The 18548-nt window shown below is 34.7% G+C and overlaps 3 protein-coding genes across 3 annotated transcripts; all 3 read right to left on the minus strand.

Moving 5' to 3' along the window:
• Positions 1–1159: 1159 nt before the first annotated feature.
• LOC110932496 (ATP-dependent DNA helicase PIF1-like) lies at positions 1160–2029 on the minus strand. The gene has a single exon (XM_022175825.1). It carries the CDS (start codon positions 2027–2029, stop codon positions 1160–1162), a length of 870 nt encoding a protein of 289 aa, XP_022031517.1.
• Positions 2030–2049: 20 nt separating this feature from the next.
• On the minus strand, positions 2050–4729 carry LOC110932497. The gene is made up of 5 exons (XM_035988261.1): positions 4228–4729; positions 4003–4150; positions 3012–3796; positions 2885–2968; positions 2050–2789 (listed from the first exon to the last, which is right to left on the minus strand). The coding sequence occupies exons 1-5, from the start codon at positions 4727–4729 to the stop codon at positions 2050–2052; spliced, it is 2259 nt and encodes a 752-aa protein (XP_035844154.1).
• Positions 4730–16229: 11500 nt separating this feature from the next.
• On the minus strand, positions 16230–17866 carry LOC110932498. Its single transcript, XM_022175827.1, has 7 exons — positions 17827–17866; positions 17611–17695; positions 17383–17521; positions 17223–17278; positions 16676–16991; positions 16492–16572; positions 16230–16397 (listed from the first exon to the last, which is right to left on the minus strand). Exons 1-7 carry the CDS (start codon positions 17864–17866, stop codon positions 16230–16232), a joined length of 885 nt encoding a protein of 294 aa, XP_022031519.1.
• Positions 17867–18548: the final 682 nt, after the last annotated feature.

Below are 18548 nucleotides of genomic sequence, written 5' to 3' on the forward strand. Positions count from 1 at the left end.
TAACTAAGGACAATGAAACTAAAATTCTCGCTGTAACTACGAACAACGAAACTATTCCAGTAGTTTTCCGTGTGGACAATCATTTTGTAAGTTTTGTAACTAAAAAGTAGTAACAGGACCTTACATTGTGTTAACCATATTATAATACTATCTTTGTTAACATTATTTTTTGTTTGTTACAGCGCATTAAAAAAGTTCTTGCTAAAAAACTTGGCTTGGATAGGAAAAGAACTTTAAAGATTGTAGATGCTGCTGGAAATGTTTGGGATGTTCGAGTTGGTATCGAGTCTCTTGATGATCGGTTTTACATAAAAAACATGAAACAGTTTGTGAAGGATAAAAACTTGGTTCCTCGTGAAGAGTTTACCCTTAAGTTCGTCATGGGTAAAGGTATTTTCTTGTTTGACTGAATGGTTGTGGCGCTTTTTCAGATAATGTTATTTTGTATGGAAACAATGTTTTTTGTTTGTGGTTGCTGGTTTGCTCAAAACACTTTTGTAAAGGTTGGTAGTTTAGTTTTGATGTTGGTGGTACGAAGGGTTAGCTACTGAAAAGTTTTTAATTCATATGTTACTGAACCACAAACAAACGGTTGAACGTATTACTTGTATTAGTTATTTCTTGTCTTTTAGATATATGTTATTGTTATTTATCTTTCATTATTTTATAATTGTTAAAGGTATCATTTTTTAAAAATGTATACTATATTTTAAAACAATTCTTTAAAATAACATCCATTATTATTAGATAAAGAGTGAATTTCAAGTTTTATCCTTTATCTTTAGGCCACTTTGCAAGTTTTGTCCTTTATGTTTAAATTTGACGAGTTTTGTCCTTTATGTTTAAAAATCAAGCACGTTTTACCATTTATGTTTAAAAATCAAACATGTTTTGTCCTTTATGTTTAAAAAATCAAGCACGTTTTGTCCTTAAAAATCAAGCATAAAGGACAAAATGTGCTTGGTTTTTAAACATAAAGGACAAAACTCGTCAAATTTAAACATAAAGGATAAAACTTGCAAAGTGGCCTAAAGATAAAGGACAAAACTTGAAATTCACTCTTAGATAAAAGAAACATGTTGATAGGATGTGCAAAACATAATACCAAATAATTTCAAACATTAAAAGACTTTTCTTCAAAATGCTATTTCTACAACGACTATAGATTTTGTAGAACTTCTTTGTAGATCACGTTAGTTGTGGTTTTACACACTTGTTTTCCCCTGTCACATATCAAGATCTTCAAACCCTTCCTGCTCTTTACTCGTGATACAGCAACGTATAGTTGTCCGTGACTAAAAACCGGCCTTGGAAGATATAAGCCTACACGTTCAAGTGATTGTCCCTGACTTTTGTTGATGGTCATTGCAAAGCATAGAGATAATGGGAACTGTCTTCGTGCAATTTTCACCGGTATTCTTTTATCGGACGGTGTCATTTTCAATCTTGAAATCAAAGTATGATGACCTATATTATTTCCAGTAAAAATCTTTGCTTCGATTACAAGTTTTCCAAATTTTGTTACTTGAAGTCGTGTACCGTTACACAGACCATTTGTTTGATCAATGTTTCTAAGTAACATTACCGGAGCTCCAACTTTGAGAACCAATTTATGGTTAGGTAATCCTGACAGATGCAATTTGTTTAATACATCCGGAGGAAACAATGCCATGTTAAGGTCGGTTTGATCCTCAGACTCACATAAAGTATCTGAACTGAGATAAATCTTTTCTTCACCAGGCATACTATTTAACAGTTCTGTATTTATTGAATCCACAACTTCATTTGTGGGTGCAAGAATGGCTCTTTGTTGGAAGTAATTTGAATTGCATAAAAACTTTTGCATATCCGGATATGTGAAAGCGATCAATGAAGATATAGGATTGACTGCATCGAGTATAAGTAAATCATCTGGAATTTCAATTTCCACTTTTCCATCCTTTGGACCACCAAGTAGACCATCACCAAGCCTTAAAATCCATTCAACAAATTCCTTGGTCTCGTTAAAATTACTTGATTTGGTACCCATTTTTAACCTCATGTTTTCAGTTAACTTGAGTAACTGACAATCCTGCCAATCATGCTTCTGGTACCTTTTGGAATGACTGGAAGGATTTGTCTAAAATCACCGCAAAAAAGCACAATCTTTCCACCAAAAGGTTTGTTCTGCAAGGACAGATTATTGGAACGGGCTATATCTCTCATTGTTCTATCCAGAGCTTCAAAGCAATGCTTATGTGTCATTGGCGCTTCATCCCAGATTATCATCTTAGTTTGTTTGATTAAGCCTCCTAGCTCACTGTTTGGTTCAATAGAGCATATAGAATCCTCGTTAACATTTATCGGAATTACAAACCTGGAATGAGCCGTTCTACCACCATCTAATAGAAGTGATGCAATACCACTGGATGCTACATTCAACACAACTTCACCATTGGAACGTAACACAGCTGCAAAGGTTTTCCACAGAAATGTTTTACCAGTTCCACCGTAACCATATAGAAAGAAAACTCCTCCACTTCCTTTAACAACTGCATTCATGACAGTTTGATACACTTTTCGCTGTTCATCAGTTAAAGATTTTAGGGAAGCTGCAACTTCCTTTTTTAAGATAGCCCGATCATACGAAAGTTCCTTCATTATCAATTGATTGTTCAATCCTAAAGTGTAGTTGTCAGGAACATTTGTCATGTCAGTAAAGTTGCTTAACGTACTTCCATAACCAAGTAACAGTTTTTCGATATGTGTTAAGCAAATGTTTTCAATCTCTTCCTCTTTAAGAACCAAATCTAAAAAATACAACAGATGTTCAGTAATTAGATTTTTTAAACACTTGATTAAAGTAAAATGGAATCTGAAATTTTATTTAAGTTTTTAAAATTACCAGGAATACCAGTAATCCTCCGTTGCTGATATAATATATCTTCACATAATAGAGATTTTGTTTCCTTCCTAGAAAATATCCGGCCTAGAAATGGAGTTTGACATCAAGAGCATTACAAAAAATGTACGCAAGAAATCAGAAGTAGCCCATGCACTTGCTTCATTAATGGCCATTAAATACTCCTTATCATCGTCTAACAGACCGCGAGCGAAACATGCATCTTTAAAAGTATGATATATTTTTCCATCAACTGTTTTTATATCATTGAAACTCATTGGTCCTATAACGTGATTCAATAAAATTCTCAAGAAATAACAATCACCAATTGATGGAGGTACATAATGTATCCTACCAACTGCACCAAAAGGTTTTTTTCTACGTACCCACTTTCGTGTTTTGCGTATCCATACAAAGTATCTGGGAAACTCTATATACTTCAAAGTTCTAGCAAATGCATCCGTTTGATTACATTTCATCCATTCTGTGAACATAGACTTTTTCACAGTTGGGTTACTGACCACGTCACACAAGTTTGAATTATCGTCATAAACAATAGCCTGACCATCCTCACAGTGAAAAGGTAATATTTCAACAGATGGATGCCGATAGTGTATGTCAAACTTAAATATTCTCCAAGCAGCTTCACACGCTGAAATATATCTACAATCAAAATATGCTTTAACTTCATCTACTTCTGTTTCGTTTGAGAGATTTTCATTATTTGTCATTTCCTTGTTTTGAGGGTTCACATTAGTAGTGGAGGTACTTTCGTAAACAGAAGCTATCACTCTATCCGGACCCTTATTAATGTATTTGAAGAGATATTTGATGGATCCTGTTTGGTTACACCACTCAACATTTATGTGGCACTGATACTTTTTGAGTAGCATAGCATTGTACGGAACCACAAACCTATTGTCAAGTAAGACGCCATTTTTTTCTACTGTGTTGCATGATTGACGACGTCGGTAGACAGGATATCCTTCAGAATCAACACAAGTCTCATCTACATATTTTTCGGAAACTTCTTCGAACATTTTAAATTAACCATGCATGGAGAATGAGGATTGTCTGTACCACAAGGACCATGGATCATAAATTGTTTGACAAGTTCATACAGTGAAGCATCCATCTCTTTGTCAGGTATTTCAGCACTAATAACGAAATCGATTTCTTTAGCTGTTGGAAATTTGCTCTCGGCACTTAAGAACAAACATATATGAGCATGAGGTAGACCACGTTTCTGAAATTCGATTGTATAAATAACTGAAATATTACATCCAAAAAAATGTTAGTAAAAGTATTATTTGAGAAATTAATTAAAACAATTTACAATGACTTACTTGCTTGTATCTCACCAAAGAATTTATGTTTCTTGAAATCTTGAATTAGATGATTGATTTTAATTTTGAATAACCGTGCGATAATATCCGGTCTATCTTGAGGGTTCAACTGTTTGTCTTTTAAACATCTATAAATCTCAGGCCAATTGGGATTACAAGTGACTGTTATGAAGAGATCCGGATATCCTACAACTTTGCAGATTGCCATAGCATCTAGATACTTTTGCATCATATATCTCGCTCCACCGGTAAATGAAGATGGCAACAAAATTCGTTTTCCACAATTTGACGCATCGCTTTGGCCACTTTGAACACTTTGATTTAAATTCTTAAATGTTTGACTTCTAAGTTTGGGTTGTTGTGTCTTTATGTAAGCTAACCGTGCAGATTCTATCATTGTATACGCATCAACCACAAACTGTTGGAATAGCCTTTGGGCATTGAGTAACAACGAAAATTGGTTGGCTCTGTCTTGTATTCTGTAACTAAAGAACTCTCTCATTGTGGTACTGGTTCTAAGTATGTCACAATCAACTGATACACCTCGATGTTTAATACCAAGTCTAAATCCATCTTCTGCATATGGGAAGATAAGTGGATATTGCAATGCAAGATAAGAGGGATGAAGCTCACTGATTCTCTAAAGATCGCCTGATTTTGTTTGAACTATGATATCCCTTTTATCAAATGCTCCATCAAAATCACCAATTATTAAGGCAACAATTTCTTCAGTAGTAGGCAAGTTAAAAATTCTACCATCCTTATCCCTTACTCCAATGAGCTTGAGTCTTACATTTTGCCAATCATTTTGTTTAAAACAATCTCGTACCATTCTAAATGACTTCACAAGTAGATTGCATGAATCCAAAATTTTTTTAAGACTCGATATGATGGCAAGATCAAGTTGTTGTTTAGTGTCTGTCTTCGAACCTTGCTCGACGGTGTGTAAAAAACGACATTACTGTATAGATCAGATATATATAAAACACTTGACATAAATCAGAATTTACTGAATGCTTAATTTACCTTACAGCCTTTTGACGATTAAAATCCTCGTTTTGGGAATCATAAATATAAAGCTGTGAAAATTTGGGCTCTTCACCATCTTTCGGTAGCAGACTACCAATGCGATGGTAATTTTGTCCTTGCAGTCCAAAAACATAAGGACCTTTGGTTTTTTGAAAAGTTTTAGAAACCTTGCCACCAAGGGATGTGAAGGAAAACATCATGTTATATGCTCGAATGTTATTCATGAAATTGCGGCTTTCAGGAGTAACTCTTTTGTAAAATCTTTCGAGCAGTGGAGGAGGAGCAGGTGAGGAAGGCAATTCAACGTCTCCGTTCGAATAACAAAGAGAAAAAGAAGATTTCTTAGAATCCAAATTACCCCTAAGCATTTCATCTTTCCAAATCATTGCATGACAGTATGAACATACAAAAATAGCATCTCCATGATCAACGTATTCTACAAAATTATATAGGTAGATAAAAAAATGATGATATAAGTGAAATATTAAGGGATTAAACTGTTATTTGGAAAGATACTTTGATAAGTTTAAGGAGGGTAGTTACCTCTTGCAATTCCGTAAATCTTATTTACTATAGAAGATGGTAAACAATCCTTCGAATCGGGATCATCAAAGTTAGACCTTTCACCAGGGTAGGAATTTTCTTTTCCTGCCGTTTCATTTTGGAAAAGGCAAATTAACATCGCTTACAACAGATAGGAAGATAGGCAATAGATTCGACAAATATAGTGACTCAGAAACATATATTTAGTTTTTCATTAAAAGTAAAACACATACCACTAAACGCTACTACGGAACATTTTGGAAACTGTCGAGAAGTTCTATTGTCAATATTCTGAGGAGTTGGAATATCACTTCGACGGGACCTTACTGTAACACGATCCACTTGCAAGAAAAAAATTATAAATGTTATCAAACTTACATTAACATTCAATAAATGATTAACAGTAATAACAAAAGTGTATATAGCATACAATTTGTAATATCTGTTAATGGACTTCTATCAATTTTATGATTTGATGGTTGAAGAGGAGTGACCATTGAAGATGTCCTGCTTAAATCAGCTACAATGGATAAATCAAATTTACTTATATCCATGGTTTTCAAACTTTGTTTCCTCTTTCTAGAGTCATAAACACCATAATTAGCCTTTCCAGATTGTCCAAAAATTCAAACAAAGGGGGACAAGGTCAAATCAGATAGCATTCCTTAAAAAAATAAGATTTATAACCTTACCAAGACTGGATGAAGTCAGAGGGATTGTACTAACACATGTTCGATCTAAATTGTCGGGCGTGTGACATGCTGTACATGAAGAGATTTGGTTAATTTATGCTACAAACACTTACAATTTTGACATATGACCATCAAAAACATACCTCCATTATCGTTTTTTTGTGATAGTAACATTGCCCAGAAGTGTATCAATAATAGGAGGTGTCTGTACAAATTGAACCACACCCCTGTTTCTACGCTTATTCAAGATAGACTTTCTTATCTTCCTTGATTCTTTGGACTGTTGGGGACTGCACTGTGGAAAATACTCTCTATGTCTTGGTATCAAATTCTTTTTACTCTCCATAACTGTACATAAGAATTGAGCACATATGTGTGATTTAGGGCTAGCTATAGGTGATTATTGTAATCACTGTCCAAAAAAACATTTATTCTCAACAGCTAGTGGTGATTGAAGTCCCTATTGAAAACCTACCTAAATAAGTGGATGATCACATCAAATGTTGAGAATAGATTTAAACAAATGAGATAGAAAAACCTACCATTTAGTGTTCATCGATTGCTTCCAAACTAAGAGCGTCTTGAATTATAGGTTGAGTTTTTGGCGCTAATTTTAAATCTTCACTTTGATTCATTCGAAAAAGAAGCTATAAACATAGTGGACAATATGAAATGGTGATTTAACATACCTGATTCATTTTGGGCCTTTGACAGGATTTTATGGTTCACAACTTATGGGCCAGAAATTATTGAAAGAATTAGACCATTTAATTGCAAAATTAAGCCAAATTTGTGGCCCTTTGGTTTTGTATAAAAAATATAACCAAGTGAAACTGAAAAATCCATAATTTATATGGATTTAAATAGTACATATTTTTTTATCATCCTTGTCTTGGTTTTACCTATATATTGGTTCCAACAATAAAATTATTACAACGCGATCCACAAGATGTATATTTTGGAGTTGAAGTTTAATGATAGATTTTTACCGAGTCACATTGTCCGATAATTTATGTGCACCAAGAAATTTAGATGGATTTAACTACTACATGTTTCTAAACATTCTTGTCTTGGTTTTATTAGGAATTCGTTGGACCCGTGGGAAACATCATAATTTATATGGATTTAAATACTTCATATTTTTTAATCATCCTTGTCTTGGTTTGACCAATATATTGGTTACTACAATGAAGTTACTATAACGCGACCAAATAGCCAACTTATTAAAAGTTGAAGTTTAACTCAAAGAATTATATTTATGAATTATATCCTATCATAACGAAAATCGATTTAACTCAAAAAATATAACGGAAATTGAAGACAAAGTGCTGCTATTTAATCGACTGCCCTAAGTCAAGTGCTGCTAAAGACCAAAGCCCGGCTTGGACTGAAGCAGTGGAATGAAGAAACAGTGGTTTACTTTGTCTATTGTAATAGTATCAGTGTTTAGCTAGCCGTAGTTATATGTAACAGTGGTTAAAGAGGAACGATAATAAGAGCCAAAACTGGTGAATGGTTAAACGATCAAATACTAAAAAACAGGTTATAATATATCAGTGGATTCATCATAAGCAGCTGTTTGCATTAGACTTTAAATCATTCCTTTCATCAGAACCGCATATGCTCAAAACATTTGTCAAGAGCTTATTCACTGTTGTTTCATAAGAGGCAAACAATATGGTTCACATCAGCGGATTTATCATCAGCAGCTGTTTGCATTAGACTTTCCCCTTTAAAGTGTTTATAACATCTGATAGGCCTCATCCACTGTTTGTACACTACAACTGCTGTCCATTAAGCACTGCTTGTGTACAACAACTGCTCAAGACAAAGTCCTGCTATTTAATCTACTGCCCTAACTCAAGTGCTGCTAAAGACCAAAGCCCTGCTTGGACTGAAGCAGTGGAATGAAGAAACAGTTGTTTACTTTGTTTATTGTAATAGTATCAGTGTTTAGCTAGCAGTAGTTATATGTAACAGTGGTTAAACAGGAACAGCTAAAAAGAGCCAAAACTGGTTCACATCTGTCACGGCCCCCGACCCACCCTGGACGGAATCGGGTGTCGTGAGCAGTCCCGTGGTACCGGTGATTATTTTTATTTTGAAGAAAACATTGCAGCGGAAATTTCATCAGGACCGTGAGTTAGGAAAAATATCAGAGTTTAAAAACACCGGATTTTATTTACTAAATAGATGGGATAAACCCATGTTTTACAAAGGTAGCTTTTAATATAAAAAAAACGATATTTCTTAATTTTGATTTAATTAATGAAATAAGCCACTTCTTGAAGTCCTTCAGTGCTGGATCTAATCCTTACTCCAATCTACTGTAATTACCTGAAACGCGTTTTAAAAAGGTTTTGTCAGCGGGAAATACTGAGTGAATCATTCTGTTTTCTAAAACGACCCATTAGTTATAATTTACAGTATTAAGAGCGATTACAATGTTTCTATCAACCAATTATCAAGAATGGGTATTTGTCACTCGATTCATTTCTGTGACTGTGGTCATACCACTATTGGGTCCCGTTGCCCTAATAGTGACGGTGTACTCACACAGAGTAATAATAACTCACATAGAGTAATATTCACTCACATAGAGTGATAATAACAGTAATGTGCACAATACCCCACATACCAGCTGTAATTTGGTGATTACAAAGACTTAATCCCTGTAATTATAACCTTTGAAAATAATTTGAGGTATTGTAATACTTACTCACAAACTGTGAGAAAACAATTTAAAAAGAAGAATGACTCACATTATAATCATGCAGATTCATACGGCCCAAGTTTAGTCTACAGATAAGCCTTGATATATTGCAGATTTATACAGGTAGAGCTTAGCCTATTGAGTTAGCTTTGTAATCTAGTGCACACAACTAGGTAGGTAACTTAATACAGCAGTTACGTCAATTCACGAGATTAAACCTTCACAACGATTAATCAGTGCAATACTCGATAATTCAATCGGATTCACAACGAATAACAGAGCATAGTCCAAATTCGAACAGCACTCAAATATTCAAGTCGAAATCACGACGAATAATCAAAGTACAAGCTCAATTGAGCAGCACCCGGACTATCGTTGGATAGTTATAATCGATCAGACGTTGAATCGTAATAGCGATCGAGTTATACCCTGATTGCGGCAGCGATTTGTGTTTTTGGAGTAATCTGGTGATATCTCAACATACAGAACGAATTTTCTCGTCAATTTTGTGCCAGAATTCAAGTCCCAACCTCTACTATTTATACCTGAAATTTGACACCGTCGCGTAGCGCGAGGGGTACCCCCTATAGGCGTCGCGCTACGCGAGTGGTAACCTATGTTCATAGGGTAGCTACGTGTGTAACTAGGCTTGCTGTGTTGACAGTTTTATCAAATTCGATTTTGATTGAAAGTTATGAAGATAATCGTTGGCTAGGGTTTATCCCCCCTTGAGTTTTAGGGGCCCTGATCCTGATTCCGATTGTTCTGGAAATTTTAGGGTTAATGCAGAATTACTTGGGTTTCTTAATTAGGGTTTCCTTAATAGCTAATTACCATCCTAATTATGGATTTTAGTGATAGTTGTTACATCCTCCACACCTTAAGAAAAATCTCGTCCTCGAGATTTACTAGAATAGATGAGGGTACTTTCGCTTCATTTCCGATTCCAGTTCCCAAGTGTATTCTGGTCCTCTCTTGGATTCCCATTTGACTTTTACCAACACTAGTCGTTTGTGTTTGAGAAATTTGACTTTTCTATCTTCGATAGCCAATGGTTTCTCTATGAATTTTAATTTTTTCATTTACCGCTATATCTTGAAGAGGTATTACCAGGGATTTGTCTGATAGACATTTCTTGAGATTGGATACATGAAATACATCATGTACTCCAGCCAATTCTTCTGGTAGTTGTAACTGATAAGCTACTGGTCCTATTCGTTGAATCACAGGGAATGGTCCAACGTATCTCGGACTTAGCTTTCTTTTCTTACCGAATCGTACTATACCTTTCCAAGGAGAAACTTTTTAAAAGTACCTTATCTCCTACATGAAATTCTAAAGGTTTACGACGATTATCTGCATAGTTCTTTTGACGATCTCGAGCTGTTTTCAGTCTTTTCTTGATTTGAGTTATTTCGTCAGGGGTTTCTTGTAAAATTTTAGGATCTGATAATTAACTTTCTCCTATTTCTGCTTAACAAACTGGGGTTTTGCACTTGCGTCTGTACAGTGCTTCGAATGGGACAGTTTCGATACTTGAATGATAATTATTGTTATAGGAGAATTTAATTAATGGCAAATGGCTATCCCAATTACCACCAAAGTCAATTACACATGCTCGGAGCATGTCTTCTAGAGTTTGTATTGTTCTTTCACTCTGTCCGTCTGTTTGTGGATGATATGCAGTATTTAGTCGAGTTCCCATTGCTTTCTGAAAACTTTTCCAGAAATGAGAAGTAAATCGACTATCTCTATCCGATACTATGGAGAGTGGAACTCCATGTAGGGATACTGTTTCATCTACGTATAACTTGGTTAACCTTTCCATGCTAAAGGTTTCTTTCATAGTTTAGAAGATGAGCTGATTTGGGTAAATCGATCCATGATTACTCAAATTGCTTTATTACCTTTTCTGGTTTTGGGTAACTTAGTAACAAAATCTATTGTTAAGAGTTCCTATTTCCATATAGGCATTTCTAATTGTTGGAGTAATCCTAAAGGTTTCTAGTGCTCTGTCTTAACTTGTGAACAAGTGAGACACTTAGATACATGACTGGCTATGTCCATTTTTTTTTTTATTCCTATCCACCAAAAGTTATTTCTTAAATCTTGGTATATCTGATTGTTACCTGGGTACATGGTATACCTAGATCTATCTAGAATCTTATTTCTTAATTTTCCCTGCTTAGGTACCTAATTGTTTTCTTAGGGAATCTCCAAATTCTATCACTTCCTTGTTTTAATTCTTTGGCTTGTCCTTTTATTCCTTCAGCATCGTCTTCGATTGCTGTTTCTTGAACTTTCTTTAGTTGCTTCATTAAATCTAACCGTAGATCTTAATCTAAGAGCATGGACTCACTCTTGCTTTTCATTGATACTTATGACTTAAAGCATCTGCAACTACATTTGCTTTTCTTCGTGATACTGGATATCACAGTTGTACTCATTTAGGATTTCCATCCATCTTCTTTGCCTCATGTTTAGTTTGTTTTGCCCAAATACGTACCTTTATCTTTTGTGATCTGTATCTACAGATAATGTCTCCAAATCTTAAGGGCAAAATCATAGTTCCTAATTCTAAATCATGAGTTGTAAAATTTTCCTCGTGCTTTTTCAAGTGCCTGAAGGCATACGCAATTACCTTTTTGCGTTGCATCAACACACATTCTATTCCTAATTTTGAAGTATCACAATATACTTCAAAATCTTCAGTTTCTTTTGGCAATGCTAAAATTGAAGCACTTGTTAACCTTTGATTCAATATCTTAAGAGCTTCTTCTTGTCTAGGTCCTCACTCAAACTTAACTATTTTACAGGTTAGCTTAGTTAAGGGTTTAGTTATCGTAGAAAAAAAAAATCTTTAATAAATTGTCTATAGTATCCAGTTAAACCTAGAAAACTTCGAACTTTTATGGCTGTTTGCGGAACCATCTATTTAGTAATTGTTTCTAGTTTAGAAGGATTCACATGGATACCTTCGTGATTTTCCACATGACCTAAGAATTGCACTTCCTGTGGCCAGAATTTATACTTCGAGAATTTGGCGTACAATTTCTCTTTTCTTAACAAAGTTAAGAGTGCATGCAAATGCTCACAATGTTCTTTTTGACTGTTGGAATAAATAAGTATGATAACTTAATTTATATACATTAAATGGTTATTATTATGGTTGGATATTGGTTAGTGCTGCCTTGTTTAAGCATAGGTGATCAGTCCATGCCTAACTAAGGCTAGGCTACTCAATATCTGCTCCTGACAATAACCAGGGTATTTAAAATACTGATATATTATCATAAACTTAAATCGGAATAGGAGGTAAATTTGTGTATCATTATCTGAGTATATGATTGTTTTAAGATTGCTTATATTGAATAAATTAATAAGGCAAATTTAAAATAATTTTAAATAAATAAATAATTAAATCCGAGATTAGCGCAATCTTCAGATTTTGTGGACATATAATTTAATAAGTTTCATGTGTTTTCTTGTGTATTAGCACAACTTTATTTGCGTAAATCGTATATGGTAATTCTTTTAGAATTTCTTTTACTCTTAATGATGTCCCAACTTAATGGGTTTCCATTGTTTTGTCAAACGAGCTACGGGACAATTGATCAATCGGAATAATGTTTGATATCGGAAAAGAGATTCCTGATAGAGAATTCTAGACACGGATGCTTGTACTTTATTTCAATTTGTCAATCCTTATGGGTTTTTGGAATTTGCTTATAGATATACCTATCTATATAATCACATATTTCACATGCTGAAATAAACATACCATTTATCAGGTCAATGTATTTAACAGATTCATATTTCCAAGAACCACTCAGGTATTTGGTCATGATACTATTTAGGGAAATCTTGTCACTGATTTGACATATCATTTACCCCGTCTTATCCGGTTCGCGCCGGAGCGGTAATCTCAATATGTCCGGACAAGCTGGAGAGTCTGTTACTCTATACCCAGTTTTGCTGGAGAAAATTTTCTATTTCCCATAAATAGTATCTTTTCAAAAAGTGCCTCTTTTATTAGGGCTTTTATCCAGAATCAAGGAAATTTGTATTCCCATAACATATCTTATTCTAGACCAAATAATATCAATAAGCAAGAATAAATAGCAATTAAGTGCTATTGCCTGCTAACCGTCATACCAGTATCCATTACATTATATTTATATAAGTAATTTACCTTAAAATTTATTTTAAGGCAAAATTCTTAAATTCAAGTCTAAATACCATCCAGAGTGCCATCAGATAATATTAAGTTTCTAATTCTCCGTTTCACTTTAGGTATTATTATAATACCTAATTGTGTAAACCAGTGGCTTAGCTTATATTAAGGCATCTTTTCTTATGTTCAAGTCTAACTGCTTTCAGCTGTGCTACCATTTAATAGAAATCTCCTAACTCTTTTATTTAAGCTTAAGTATTATTATCACAACACTTATAGGCTTAAAGCAGTGGCTTAGCTCTGATACCACCTTCTGTCACGGCCCCCGACCCACCCTGGACGGAATCGGGTGTCGTGAGCAGTCCCGTGGTACCGGTGATTATTTTTATTTTGAAGAAAACATTGCAGCGGAAATTTCATCAGGACCGTGAGTTAGGAAAAATATCAGAGTTTAAAAACACCGGATTTTATTTATTAAATAGATGGGATAAACCCATGTTTTACAAAGGTAGCTTTTAATATAAAAAAAAAACGATATTTCTTAATTTTGATTTAATTAATGAAATAAGCCACTTCTTGAAGTCCTTCAGTGCTGGATCTAATCCTTACTCCAATCTACTGTAATTACCTGAAACGCGTTTTAAAAAGGTTTTGTCAGCGGGAAATACTATGTGAATCATTCTGTTTTCTAAAACGACCCATTAGTTATAATTTACAGTATTAAGAGCGATTACAATGTTTCTATCAACCAATTATCAAGAATGGGTATTTGTCACTCGATTCATTTCTGTGACTGTGGTCATACCACTATTGGGTCCCGTTGCCCTAGTAGTGACGGTGTACTCACACAGAGTAATAATAACTCACATAGAGTAATATTCACTCACATAGAGTGATAATAACAGTAATGTGCACAATACCCCACATACCAGCTGTAATTTGGTGATTACAAAGACTTAATCCCTGTAATTATAACCTTTGAAAATAATTTGAGGTATTGTAATACTTACTCACAAACTGTGAGAAAACAATTTAAAAAGAAGAATGACTCACATTATAATCATGCAGATTCATATGGCCCAAGTTTAGTCTACAGATAAGCCTTGATATATTGCAGATTTATACAGGTAGAGCTTAGCCTATTGAGTTAGCTTTGTAATCTAGTGCACACAACTAGGTAGGTAACTTAATACAGCAGTTACGTCAATTCACGAGATTAAACCTTCACAACGATTAATCAGTGCAATACTCGATAATTCAATCGGATTCACAACGAATAACAGAGCATAGTCCAAATTCGAACAGCACTCAAATATTCAAGTCGAAATCACGACGAATAATCAAAGTACAAGCTCAATTGAGCAGCACCCGGACTATCGTTGGATAGTTATAATCGATCGGACGTTGAATCGTAATAGCGATCGAGTTATACCCTGATTGCGGCAGCGATTTGTGTTTTTGGAGTAATCTGGTGATATCTCAACGTACAGAACGAATTTTCTCGTCGATTTTGTGCCAGAATTCAAGTCCCAACCTCTACTATTTATACCTGAAATTTGACACCGTCGCGTAGCGCGAGGGGTACCCCCTATAGGCGTCGCGCTACGCGAGTGGTAACCTATGTTCATAGGGTAGCTACGTGTGTAACTAGGCTTGCTGTGTTGACAGTTTTATAAAATTCGATTTTGATTGAAAGTTATGAAGATAATCGTTGGCTAGGGTTTATCCCCCCTTGAGTTTTAGGGGCCCTGATCCTGATTCCGATTGTTCTGGAAATTTTAGGGTTAATGCAGAATTACTTGGGTTTCTTAATTAGGGTTTCCTTAATAGCTAATTACCATCCTAATTATGGATTTTAGTGACAGTTGTTACAACATCAGTGGATTCATCATAAGCAGCTGTTTGCATCAGATTTTCCCCTTTAAAGTGGTTATAACATCTGATGCCCTCATCCACTGTGTGTATACTACAACTGCTATCCCTTAAGTACTGCTTGTGTACAACAACTGCTAAAGACAAAGTGCTGCTATTTAATCTACTGCCCTAACTCAAGTACTGCTAAAGACCAAAGTCCTGCTAAGAATGAAGCAGTGGACTGAAGAAACAGTTGTTTACTATGTCTATTGTAATAGTATCAGTGTTTAGCTAGCAATAGTTATATGTAACAGTGGTTAAAGAGGAACAGATAATAATCAGCTGATGGCCCTCATCCACTGTTTCTATACGACAACTTCTGTTCCTTAAGTACTGCTTGTGTACAACAACTGCTGAAGACAAAGTGCTGCTATTTAATCTACTGCCCTAACTCAAGTACTGCTAAAGACCAAAGCCCTGCTTAGAATGAAGCAGTGGACTGAAGAAACAGTTGTTTACTATGTCTATTGTAATAGTATCAGTGTTTAGCTGGCAGTAGTTATATGTAACAGTGGTTAAAGAGGAACAGATAATAAGCAGCTGATGGCCCTCATCCACTGTTTGTATACTACAACTGCTGTCCCTTAAGTACTACTTGTGTACAACAACTGCTGAAGATACATTCAAACTCTATATTAAAAAAGTAGAATTTAGACTATGTCAATCTAATTTAGACATCCCATATACTATATTCACAAATCAAAAGCACACATTATAACCAAAGATTATATTTCCAGTATAATACAAAAAAGTAAACCACATAATGGTTTACCACATGTTCCAAGTTCATAAGTTACCAACATCTAAAACATAGAAAACAACTGTATGAGTAGTTTAACACTTACCAACCACAACCAAACTTCAAACAACCACGTACTTAAGTACATACCAAAAAACATAGCATGTTTACCATCAAAATATAACGACGTGAAAGAAGCTAAGTGTTAAGCCTAGATGGCTTCCTCCGGCTCCTTTTGTTGTTAGAAGAGAGTTCCCCAACATTTTGACCTTCCACATCCTGCAATGAACGTTTACCATTAGGACTGGTGGCCGAATCCTTCTCGGCTTCGACAACGGAAGAGTCGGCCATAACATATACAACATCCTTCAATTAAATCACAAAACAACTACTAAGGTATCAAATAATGTAATATAATCTATACTAAACCAAAAAACAAAACTGTAGAATTCTTATTCACCTTTGAAATATCAGCACCGGCCATCTGTGAGGATTCAGATAATTGAACAGTTTTAATTTCTGAACCTTCTTGACTAAACACCTAATATCAAAATATTACCAAAAGGGAATTTAATTAAGATATTTAAACTACAAAAATTGGGAAGAAAAAAATAAATCAATATAGGATATACAAAAACTCTTACCTCATCAGCAACCTCAAGAGCATTTCCATTACCACCAACCAATTCAGCAATTATGTCCGGATCATCACATACTTTTTGGATAGTGTAGACGTGGTAGTCATGGTTAAGGTTGTAATAAGAAACTTCAATTTTAAACGCCAACTTCTTTTCAACCAACCGTGATATTTCATGGGGAAAAGTTTCAGTATCATCGAGCTTCACTTGGCGTTCCCTTATATCATTCGCAGTTGAACCAATAAGCTTCATTACATCTTTATCAAACATCACAAAAGAAACGCTGCCAGTTTCATCTTGCACTCTCAGATGTACTTTGAACCTGTAATAAATGCCAAGTAAATTACAACAAAAACCATAGCGGTTCTGGACATAAAAAGATCGGACGTTAACTTACTTTATGGTTATCGATGTGCATTCTTTATCGCATTTCGGACAAACCAATGAAGCAGGTGACAGATTCATGACCTCATCAGAAATGGTTTTAGCATATTGTAAGTACTCAATTTTGGTCAACACCTACTTGTTACAGTCTCGACATGCTGGGTAAAACCATCCATAGTTTTGTTGAACAATTTTGATCGTTGCAACTACCACACATGACATTCCCTACAATATCACAGATAAAGCTTTATTAACATGCTCAATTGATAAAACACAGAAAACATTAACAAAATTAAAATGCTTATGAATGTATATAGAATTATTCGTACACTATCAATCTCAATAATTTCATCAACATGTCTCTTAGGAGTCTCAATTAGAAATTCTTGACGGACTGGAAATACACTCTGAGATGAAAGACTGGTTTGAGAAGAAGAAGCACCAGCTTCAAATTGTTTCACTAAAAGACTATAAAAATAAAAACACAATTAGCGTTAATACTCACACTTATGTTAATAAAAACATGAAAAATATGAAATATAAATCACGGATAGTACCTCTTGCGAAGTTCATTAAACTCATCAATTTCTTGGTTGAGAAATAGACGACTTCCAAACTTATCACTCTGAACAGTATATTGACCTGCAAGAAACAATATACATATCCAACAATTCATTACAAATCACTAAAGAAATAAAAAAATGTTCTTAAAAAATGTAACAAAACGGAGATTGGGAAAACTAAACGAAATAAATCAGTCAAATATAAATTACCCTGCCACTTCCTAATCCTCGCATGCTGAATAACAGCCATCACAGTCCCATTCGGAGAGTTTTGAGACAAAAAATCATTAAATTCTTGTGCATACACATTCCACAAAGTACAACGGACTACCTCTCCCCAAAAAGAAAAAGGTAAAAGAACAACATTAAAAGTTAAATACAATCATTTGCGTTCTTGTGAGAAACAGATAATAAGAGCCAAAACTGGTACACATCAGTGTATATCTCTTAAGCAGCTGTTTGCATTAGACTTTCCCCTTTAAAGTGGTTATAACATCTGATGGCCCTCATCTACTGTTTGTATACTACAACTGCTGTCCATTAAGTACTGCTTGTGTACAACAACAGCTGAAGACAAAGTGCTGCTATTTAATCTACTGCCCTAGCTAAGTGTTGCTAAAGACCAAAGCCCTGCTTGGAATGAAGCAGTGGAATGAAGAAACAGTTGTTTACTTTGTCTGTTGTAATAGTATCAGACCTTAGCTAGCAGTAGTTATATGTAACAGTGGTTAACGGTTGTTAGGTTGTTAGATGGGGGAGCAACACAAAGATACTGCCATGGATCATTATAACACTGGTTAAAAGTTATTATAACGCGACCAAATAGCCAACTTATAAGAACAACATATAGTAGATGTTTTAACTCAAAGAATAGCATTAAAAGAACAACATTGAAAGTTCATACACTCATTTACTGTGAATATAGTATATGA

Source organism: Helianthus annuus, chromosome 3 (assembly GCF_002127325.2).
Source record: "Helianthus annuus cultivar XRQ/B chromosome 3, HanXRQr2.0-SUNRISE, whole genome shotgun sequence".
Lineage (NCBI taxonomy): Eukaryota > Viridiplantae > Streptophyta > Magnoliopsida > Asterales > Asteraceae > Helianthus > Helianthus annuus.

Excerpts from the sequence above, each read along its gene's own strand:
- LOC110932496 (XM_022175825.1), bottom strand. The coding sequence starts at position 2,029 with ATGGGTACCAAATCAAGTAATTTTAACGAGACCAAGGAATTTGTTGAA.
- LOC110932497 (XM_035988261.1), bottom strand. The coding sequence starts at position 4,729 with ATGAGAGAGTTCTTTAGTTACAGAATACAAGACAGAGCCAACCAATTT. Across the intron at positions 2,969-3,011 it reads GGCTACTTCTGATTTCTTGC|GCCGGATATTTTCTAGGAAG; the intron begins GTACATTTTTTG and ends CTCCATTTCTAG. Across the intron at positions 2,790-2,884 it reads GAGGATTACTGGTATTCCTG|ATTTGGTTCTTAAAGAGGAA; the intron begins GTAATTTTAAAA and ends TGTATTTTTTAG.
- LOC110932498 (XM_022175827.1), bottom strand. The coding sequence starts at position 17,866 with ATGGCTGTTATTCAGCATGCGAGGATTAGGAAGTGGCAGG. Across the intron at positions 17,696-17,826 it reads GAGGATTAGGAAGTGGCAGG|GTCAATATACTGTTCAGAGT; the intron begins GTAATTTATATT and ends TGTTTCTTGCAG. Across the intron at positions 16,398-16,491 it reads CCGGTGCTGATATTTCAAAG|GATGTTGTATATGTTATGGC; the intron begins GTGAATAAGAAT and ends ATTTAATTGAAG.